The sequence below is a fragment of the Arachis stenosperma genome, chromosome 10 (assembly GCF_014773155.1).
Source record: "Arachis stenosperma cultivar V10309 chromosome 10, arast.V10309.gnm1.PFL2, whole genome shotgun sequence".
Classification (NCBI taxonomy): domain Eukaryota; kingdom Viridiplantae; phylum Streptophyta; class Magnoliopsida; order Fabales; family Fabaceae; genus Arachis; species Arachis stenosperma.
In genome coordinates, this window is record NC_080386.1 from 1,121,957 (window position 1) to 1,132,706 (window position 10,750).

A 10,750-nucleotide genomic window follows, 5' to 3' on the forward strand; every position below is an offset into this window, starting at 1 on the left:
ATTAGCCATCAATGATGATTTGATGGTGTGAGATTGGTGTGAGATTTCATCTAATGGCTCACCTTCCTCTGCTAGTTACATGCTGGCCAAAATTCAACAAAACTGCTGGTCCCTAGACTTTTCCTTTTTTATATACACATAGTATTTTTTTAATATAATTAAACGTATGTAAGGAGATTCTTATAGAAAATATAAACTAAAAAATAAATAAACAATTTTCTAACTAAAGGCTCCCAAGTAGTAAGTATAATTCATAAATCACTCAAGATAAAATAATGGCTATATATAAAACTTTAATTATGTTAGTTGTATATAAAAATAATTATTTATATAAAATAGATATAAAATAGAAAAAGTATAGGGAGCCAATAGAATATTTGTATAATGTATATAATGGAGGTTTAGGGAGTATTAGAGATATAATCATTAGTGTTACCTTTTTTCATTAGCTGAAATTTTTGAAATGAGTGGTATTTTCTAGATCCGAAAAATCAAGAGTTCAATACTTGGTGAATTCCAAAATCAGTTTATGTTTTTGAGATGAACCTGAGGATGTTAGTACTCTATAAAATATAAAATAACACATATTAATATACATAAGATCAGATATATATAATAATTAATATTTTTCATAAATAAATATTTTTATTTTTAATAAAATACAGATTTATATACAATTATTTTTATATAAAAATAATAATAAAAAATTATTAAATAATTTAATAAATTTAATTAAATTATATAATTTTTTTATAATTTTTTGTCTTAAAAGGCTGAGATAAAGGCCGCAGTGGAGCCGTTCGTTTTCAATCTCTAACTTTCATCCTCCCCCACGGAAAATATAACCAATGCTATGCAAATTAATGAAATTATAATAATTAACTAAGAGATTGGATTCAACTTGTCTTCCACCTCCACTTGTTTATGTATTAAATTTTCATTACATATTTATAAAAAAATAAGCCTTGTACTAAAAATAATCTTAATATATATTAATCAACTAAAACTTCTTTTTCTCCCTCCTACTTTGCTACCTCATAAAACTTTAAAAAGTGTATTATTCAATTGATTCATTGTCTTATTTGCATCATCATGCGGCCTCAGTGACCAATACCAAGAGATAACAATGTCGATTTTCTTTCACCAAATCACCATTTGCATTTAAATTTTGACTCACCTTAGACCAAGCCACCATCTTAATTATTTCACTAGAAAGATCTTTGTCAGTACTGAATCTATGAACCGTCGCTCTCAGCTTTGCTTCATAGTTTATATTGTAGTGTTAATTTTTTGTAAGCGAATCAGTTTTGTCTATTGCTTCCTTGAGTAGCAAGGAAGTTGCATATTTATATTCAAGATATTTTTGGACATCGCATGTTATTTTTTCACATGCATTTGTTTTTCTGTAAAATTAATATTTAAAAATCGTTAAATAATTTAATAAATATAACTAAATTATTTATTCAATAAACTTAAAATAGCCAACTATTTAAATAAATAATGCTATTTACAACTTTTTCTTTTATGCTTTAAGAAATTGGTTATTTTGAATTAAACATCTATACCTCTCTCTCCTTATGTGTTTAATTTTTCTGATATTTTTATATATATGGTTGTGTATTTCTTGATCAATGAAATAATTTTTTTTTAAAAGATAAAATAAAAATGTAGGTTCCACAACAATACAACATAAACATAATCTAAAACAATAAAATTTAAGTTTGGTTATTTCATGAACTACTTTATTACTTTTCTTTCTTTCTCTCCAAATCAGGGAGGGACATAAAGAGGGCGAGTGGAGGTTTCACTCCCCCTACTTTGTTTAAAAAAATTAATAGTAATAAGTTATTGTGTGTGATTTAATTTTAAAAAAATTATTTATTATTTAGTCTAGTATAAATAAAAGTTCAGTCCAATTTAAATAATAATGATTTCTAATATCTAAAAAGTAAGTAATAATATTAAAAAAATTAAAAAAATATTATTACTAATATTTTTTAATTAAATAAAAAATTTTAAATTTCATAAAATGAATTTTTTTTCTTCTTGTGACCGTATTTTTTTATTCATTTGGTATTAATTCTCTCTGTTTTAATTGCTACAACTAAGAGATCTTTTTCAACTATGAATATTGAAAAAATAACTCAAAAATAAAATAAAAAGATGAATTTTTTGCTAATTGTCTTTTTATTATATTGAAAAGAAAATTGCTAAAAAATTTAACACAAATTCTATTATCGATGAATTTTATGATACGTGAAATCGAACACTTTGTTAATAAAAAATACATACATATTTCTTATATTTTAAAATATATTCTCTACCAATATATTTTTGTAATATATTTTATATTATATAATTTTTTCATTATTTTTAATATTATATGTGCTATTAGTCTTTCATAACAATATTTCTAATAATATTTTTAGATCCGTATCTGATTCATTCCCTTTTTTGATAACATGCTCAAGAGATCATGTTTTGTAGTATTCAAACAATTCTGACTCTGGTAAGGCTCTAAGGTTAGTAGCAAATATGTAAGTTTCATGAACTACGTATTTGGATTCGAGTATCAACGGAAATAGTGGACTAAGAACTCTTAAATAGAGTGTGCGTAAATTATATGATAAAAAAAAAGGAACAATTTTAACTAGAAGTGAAAACTCCAAACCTCCTAATCGGTATTTTGTTTTAAGTAATAACTAAATTAGATAATAGCTTAAAGATTAATTAACAAAGACGAAGATGTTAGTTAAATGCTTTTGTGGCATTTCTTAGTTAGCTTGATTGTTTAAATTGATTTATGCTTGCCTGGATTCTAAGAAGTTATTAACATAATCAATTTCTTGTTTTAGACACATTTTTTGTTTCCTTATTTACGAAACAAAAGTAACTTATATAACTAATAAGATAGAAAAATTTTAACGTCTATCAATATATTTGTATTTTAGTAAATTTTAATCGTTAATCTTAATTATATTAATATACTTGAAAGTTTTTCAGAAAGAGATGGTTGTGAGAAGACACATAAAGCTACTCTAACAAAAGAAAAAACAAATTAAAGGTGACAACACAAAAGTGGTTCATAATAGTATAATACACTAATACAGTATAACAACCGTATTATAAAACCAAAACAGAAAGAAGAAATGTTGTAACGAACAAAACAAAAAAAGATATCCCTAACAATTTTATCCAATTAACAAACAAGAAAGGCAGTAATAATAAGCCCAAAACAACAAAAAGGGCAAGAAACGTAGCTTCGGTTCCGAACCTAGTGGTGACCGTTGCGCCGTACCAAGGTTTAAAAATCACGCTATCTAAATCAAACACATTCATCCCTCTCTTCTGTGTTTTCATCTCCAAAAGAAAAAGAACCATACCAAGAAGAAGAAGAAGAAGAAATAAACACAATGGTTTCAAAGGCAAAGAAAACAACAATTAAATCGCTAAAGGACCTCCGCGGAAGCCGCCGTAGCTGGCGGAAGAAATCGCCGTTGAGAAAAGCAGTCTCCGCCTCCACAGCCATCCTCGCCTCCATCCACCGCCGCATTTCCAGGCTACTCACCAAACTCACCCCAAACCACAAGATCAAAGACAACAACAAGAACGTTCCGTACAAACTCCTCAAGAAGACCAAAACAGCACCGGCGCCCAACGATTTGGACTTCCAAGTTTCCGAGGATCCCTTCGCATCCGTTCGTAAAACCTTATCCTTCCAAGACGTCGATAGCACCAAGATTTGCCACCTTCCGCCGCAGCCGTCCCACCGGAGAAGGAAGACGGTGTTCCTCGACTTGGACGAGACTCTGGTCCACTCCAAGCCCTCGCCGGCGCCGGAGCATTACGACTTCGTCGTGAGGCCGGTGATCGACGGCGCGGAGATTGAGTTCTACGTCCTTAAGCGTCCCGGCTTGGAGGAGTTCCTGTCGGCGCTGGCGGCGAAGTTCGAGGTGGTGATTTTCACGGCGGCGCTGCGGGAGTACGCGGAGCTGGTGCTTGACAGGCTTGATAAGGACAACCGGTACCTGTCGCACAGGCTTTACCGGGACTCGTGCCGGCCGGTAGACGGGAGGTTGGTGAAGGATCTGTCGGAAACGGGTCGGGAGTTGGATCGGGTGGTGATAGTAGACGATAACCCGAACTCATTCTCGAAACAACCCGAAAATGCGATCATGATAAAGCCTTTTATTGATAATCTTTGGGACACTGAGCTTTGGAAGCTTAGAAAGTTCTTTGATGCTTGCGATTGCTTTGATGATACGAGAGAAGCTATCAGTCACTACTATCCCATCAAATTGCACCATCATTAGCAACTCCCCTTTTCTTTTTCTTTGCTTGGTTTAAGTGTCAGTTGAACAATGATTTGTTCAATGTGATTCCTGATTAGTGAGGTGAAAGTGAAAATAGGTATTGCACTATTGCCAAAGTGTTGTATTACCATCTTATATTTTTTCATTGTTATGTTTACTTAGCTTGTTCCATGTGTTTAAAGCTTGGAAATGCAAAATCATTACTTCAAATCATTGCAATTTATTTCAGATTTTTGCCATATTAAGTCACAACCACACCCATGACTGAAACGGAATTTGGCAGATTTTCTTGTCTATCACTGCTAAGTTGTAACTTGTTAATGTTAAGGAACATTAATCCTCCACTGTTCCGCATGATAATCCCCCAACTAGTTGAAACTGATAATCGAGTGTCTAAACGAAATTTGTTGCTGTCTTTCTCCATTACATTGTTTTCGACTGCGGTCTTGTTGGTTGAAGAAACTCCATAGCTTCCGGCACTGATAGTATAAGAGAGGAAGCATGCAAACTATTTCGTCAATGTATTAATAACCACACAGCAAGTTAGGGGGGCAAAATCACACAAGTAACCATTTTGTACACTCAAGGTACCTATATAGCTAGTGAAGAAATTAAGAGGACAATTCGTTTTGGATTAGCAACGAGCAATGCTAGGGGGCCAGCAACTTTAGTATTTTGTAACCATCAAGTGGTCATCAATAGTGTTTTTAATGGTGTGAGATTACATCCAATGGTGAGAAATCACTCACTTTTCTTTTGATGGTTAAGTACTGGCCAGAAAACACAAAAAATGCTGGCCCCCTAGACTTTTCCATGTATTTATTTACAAAAGAGGGGAATCAGGATGAAATTCGCCAAATTTAAGTCGGGTCGAATTCCAAGCAAATAGGTAAGTCTTAAACCATAGGCATCCTCAAATAGAAACATGAGAACTTCTAAAGTGCAGAAGTAAGAAAAAATAGTATCGCCTCAGCAACACCAGCCACACTATCTCTCACTTAAGTTAATGTTGTAACAGAAGTGATACACGCAACAACAGCACAGGGTAGGAGAAATATCAAGATCATAGATCATCTAAGAACTTATCCAAGAAACACAATTAGGGATAGGGATATAAGTTATAATTAGGTAGAAGCAAATATTGAACCTTTTAAGAAATCATAGACTTGTCTCAAAGATGACACATGAATAGAGAATCCTGGCACATTAGATTCCAATATTGTTCAATCTATCTCTGATTCTGTAACCCTGGTTTGTTGGTTTTTCATAACTTGGGACGAAGTTTTTTATCACATGTCGCAACCACAGCCTCTTTCTTATACTAACTTAAGATGAAGTTTAACAATTCGTTTACAGTTTAGACTTAACTTGAACTCCTCATGTTTACAATCATACCAAGCACTATCTGCATTCTGCATTATCAGAAAAGCAGACACTAAGAGTGTGGATTTTATTTATTTGTAAACTTTAGACTACAACATATACTCACTACACTCATAGGAAACTTCACAGACTTGAATTCTCACTGCAATCACACTCACTTCAATCACTATGCACTCTCATCAGTTCACAACACTTCCTATCACTTTACAGCGTGCAGATAAACACACACATGACACACCCAAATTTAGACTAACTGCACTTTCATTTACTTTTTACACACATCATGAATTGTTGGTAAAGGTGTGTTTGGACTTGGTAAATCATCAGATCTAAATACAGTCAATTTCTTCTAAAAATCAAAGATCAAATTTATACATCACTCCCATTATGTCAATTAGACAAATCATAGATTGAATGAATATACAACCACAACGATAAAAAATAGAAATACGGTTACAATTACAGTTACAATTACAATTACAACAAGTTTTTTTGGTGTCTACAATTACAACAAGTTACAATTACAACAATATTTACTCTATCAATTAACAGAATAGAAAGGAGTTGCCACATCAATGGCACAATCTCGAAATGCAGATAGATAATAATAATAAAAAAAAAAACAGGAATGGATGTCTCACCGGATCAACCTACAAGAGTAAACTTGGTGGGGCAACCTCCACGCTTCAGCTTTAGTGAAGCACATGTCATCAAGAACCTCGCTGGTACACCAACTGCATCTTGTGTTCCGAGAGCATTGAGACTGCATCACGTGCTCCCCACAGTTGCTGGTGTACCCTAATACCCCTCGAGTTTGGCAAGAGGATTTGTACATAGTACTGTGCAAGAGAAGAAGAGCAAGAAAAATTGAACATTGGTTGCGATTCAAGAGAGAGAACAACGCCATGGATGATGAAAGATCAGAGCTTTGAACTCGGTGAGAGTGAGAGTATCACAGATTCATTCCGAGATTGATGGAACTGAAAAGGCTTAGTTTTCTACCGCTGGAACTACGCTGTGTGTCTCGTCAACATCAAAAGTTGAAAACTAAACCTAACTAAATTTGTTAAACCAAGCTCGAGTTAAATCTCAATTTGACCCCTTAAATTTGGCTCGAGACTCAAAATGACTCCTACAATTTTATTAGCCTCAATTAGAACCTCTAATTTTGTAATTGTAGCTCCGCCTTGCCCCTGCTGTCATCTCTGTCACCGGAAAGTTGATGTGACACATTGTCATGACACAGTGAACTACACGTGGCCTATTAAGTGCTGAGTGGGATTGCTAACAGTTACATGACCTGGAGATAGAATTTTATGCCTCAATTTGGTCCCTACGATTGAAATAAATCCCTAAACAATGGCTCAAAACCCTTAAACTGATAATTCATCATTGTCTTCATAGGGATGATTGGGAGCAGCAGTCAAGGTTCAGGGAGCTCAAATAGGTCATGTTCACATGGAACTTGGGCGAGGACCACCAATCGCATCAGAGCAGGGAAGCTTCCTCAATGGTGTGGATGCGGGATGCGCCCTGTTCTTCGTTGGTCTGGTACAGACGCCAATTCTGAGCGACCTTTTTTTGGTTGCCCAAACTATAATGTGAGTTGCTGAATCCTGGAAGCTTATTGGAACCTCGTTATTAACTGTATTTTATGTAAAAAAAATTTCTTGGTTTCGTTGCAGACCGCAGGAAAGAAATGGTGCGGGCTTTTCGTATGGGCAGATGAAGAGGATGAAACCATTGTTGGGAGAGTTGATTCTGCAAGAGATGTTGACCATTGGAAAATGAATTTAAGATGGACAATTAGGGATTTGGAAGTTGATGTTAGGGTTTTAAAAATATGAAACTGTGTTTTAAGTTTGCTTGTGTTTTTTATTGTGGTTTTGTGTATTGGTTATGGCTTAGTTGTAAGAAAATAAACCATGTGAAATTGTTCCTGATTGTAGAATTGAAATTGACTTGAATGCAATAGATATGTTAAACATCAGTTTTTGCCAGTGTTATTTTCAAGTTGGCTAATATGATAATGTTGAATGTTATCAATTTTTGCAATGTAATGGTATGAAGTTGCCATAAAAAACAGCATCTAATTGAACATAAATTATTATAATAACTGATATGCAAGTTTCAATTTTAACTTGGCTAACATGGTGATATTGAATATTATCACAATCTTCAACGTGTACATATCAAGTTGCAATTAAAACACCTAAATTAAGATAAATGGTTATAGTAACATGGTGATACTAGCACTGATAGTTATAACAATCATCAGCATTGAGAAGTATGTAGTATCATCATTATACAAAATATTAAAACCATTCAAAATACAACCAACTATTGAAATCCAAACTTGAACATTTTATATCAGTTTTACTATTTCTGACTTGTACATAAACTAATCCCAAAATACAATCATCAAGATGAACCCAAGTTTAACATAGTTAAATACAACAAAACAGAAAGCTTCTCATCACTTCTTCCTTGGAGGTATGAAGCCTGGCGTAGGGACAAATCTCATGACCCCTGCCAATGTTGCTGCTGTCCCAGAACTTGCTCCCTTCATTGGATCCATATTTGCAGCAGTTGAGTGTTGAGATCTTCTCTTTGGGGGCAACTTGTTTGGCCTTGTAGGTTGAATTGGAACAAGTGGAGCAACCTGCAAGATAACGAGTCAGTTCTACTAAAGAAATGTGTAAGGAATAATTATTGTTTATTGCTTTAAAGTGAGTTAGAAAGTCATACCACTTCATTAATCAATGGTTGTGAATAACTGGGTTGTGTGATTTCAACCTCTGAAGCTGCAGTATCATTATTAGCATTGTTATCAGCATCATTTCCAATATCATTAGCAACGTGTCCATCATTGCTAGCAGTATTCCCATTATGCCCATCAGCACCAACATCGACAGCATCACCAGTATTTGCAACAGCAGCAGCTTCACTAGTATTTGCAACAGCAGCAGCTGCAGTAGCTTCAGCAATGGCTTCATCGTCAGCCTTTCTATGACTGCAACTTTTTTTAGTATGGCATTTTGTCCCACAATAGGTACAAGTGAACTGCTTGTACTTTCTATTCAACTTAGTTGCACTTTTTTGTTTTTTACTTCCTGAAGGTTTCTCATCAGCATCTTTTCTTCTTTTCTTTGTCAAAGTTTCTGGCTTTCTCTTTACTTTAGGAGCCAGAGGCTTAAGGTATACAGATTTTTTCCATAATGCTTCTCCTGGAATTGGATTCAATGAGTGCAAGTATGTAGCCTTATAAGAATCCATAGTCAACCATTTGTGACAAAAGTCTTCAGGATCTTTATTTACCCATGATAGTGCAGCACATGCGTGAACACATGGCATACCTACAATTTATATGACTCCTTATTACACAATAAGCTCAAAAACATAAATAAACTTTCAGTTGAGCTATCAATAGGCCCTGCCTTATAAAGAGAGTCTTCAGCACTCTCGTATGAATCACTGCTACTACTGCTGTCGTCCTCATTGCTATGTTCATTTTGTTGAACTTTAGGTGTTGATCTACTAGCGGGAGTGGATTTCACAGTGGTTGCTTTGGCAGTTTTTGGCTTGTTATTATTTGGTGTGACTTTTTTAGTTGCGGGCTTAGATGGCTGAAACTTTGGTTGGGTTTGCTTGACAGTGGTGGGTTTACATAAGTTGGGCTTCATAGTGGTGGGCTTAGATTGGTTGGGCTTGGATGTAGAGGGAGCAGCAGTGGTGTACTTAGATGAGTTAGGCTTAGATGTAGTGGCCTTAGCAGTGGTGAGTTTGGATGAGTTGGGCTTCGATGTAGTTGGTTTAGCTTCATTCGTGGTTGTTGAGTTTGTTGGGACATTAGCTGATGCATTGGGTGGGGGTTTGGTAACTGAAGTAGTCTCAACATTTGATTTTGTGGCTGCATTAGAACTGGAGATTGTGGGTGTTGAATCAATAGTAGATTGTTTGGTGGTGGTGTGGGGGGTGCTTGTATTTGGGTTTGGGGTGGGAATGGACATGGGGTTGGGAGAAATCTCACACAAGTCTGGACATTCCTCTTCATCATCAAATTCTGGTTGGGGTACTCCATGTTCAAAGTAAACATGTACAATTCCTTGGTTATTCTTCGCATGAAAACACATCTCCAACAACTCAGAATCATGTGAAAGAGCTCTTAACCCAGTCTTCAGAGGTCTTCCAGGAGCCAGCCACCAACATTCCACAATGTTATCATATCCTAACACTTTGTAGTAGTCCCTGATTGAAAACACATCCATTGTGTCCTCATCTAATCCAACCAACTCATCAGTGTTGTCGCTAACATATGCTACATTACCATCCTCCTTGGTAACAAACCTACCTCCATGGTGAAATACTATGGTTATATGATCATCCATCTGCAAAGAAATCTCAAACAAATTCAGACTAACTTTTATGCATACGACATTCATAAGAAACCGTCCTAAAAGTACCACTGTCAAATCTTTCCATTACAACATTAATTTTAGACCCACAAACAACCAATATGCCACTCATCAACAAAACTAACTTTGTAGCAAACTAAAAAAATAAACAGCATCAAACCCTAAGTCCTACATTGCATGTGCACATTAACCACAATAGTTTATTAACAAAATACAGAAAAAATCAGCAAACAAAGTTAAAGAAGTAGAAGATAGCGCATTAGTAGCAATGGGTTTTGTAACTAACCTTTGTATGAACTTGTACTTCTGGTTTCTTCACTCTTGCCTAAACCCCCAAGTTTGCATAGATTTTCAGAATTGCTAGAAGGAACTCCTTTGGATTTCACAGCAACGCATCAGGAAAAACGAGAAAGAGGAAGAAGAAGAAGAAGGAGAAGAAGAAGAAGAAGAAGAATATGATCGTCGTACTGGGAAGTGGGAGAATTTTAACCACCAAAACAAGTGAAACGACGTAGTTTTAATAGGCTTTGGGCGCGAAGTCATACGCCGTCGTTTTGGTATAGTCCACCGTGTCATGACACTGTGCCACATCAGCTTTCCGGTGACGGAGATGACAGCAGGGGCAAGCCGGAGACACAA

The 10,750-nt window shown here is 35.1% G+C and overlaps 1 protein-coding gene across 1 annotated transcript; it reads left to right on the plus strand.

The window, feature by feature from the left end:
• The first annotated feature begins 3,381 nt into the window (after positions 1 to 3,381).
• LOC130957978 (uncharacterized) lies at positions 3,382 to 4,466 on the plus strand. Its single transcript, XM_057884848.1, has one exon. It carries the CDS (start codon positions 3,414 to 3,416, stop codon positions 4,311 to 4,313), a length of 900 nt encoding a protein of 299 aa, XP_057740831.1. The 5' UTR covers positions 3,382 to 3,413; the 3' UTR covers positions 4,314 to 4,466.
• The last annotated feature ends 6,284 nt before the right edge of the window (positions 4,467 to 10,750 follow it).

Excerpts from the sequence above, each read along its gene's own strand:
- LOC130957978 (XM_057884848.1), top strand. The coding sequence starts at position 3,414 with ATGGTTTCAAAGGCAAAGAAAACAACAATTAAATCGCTAAAGGACCTC.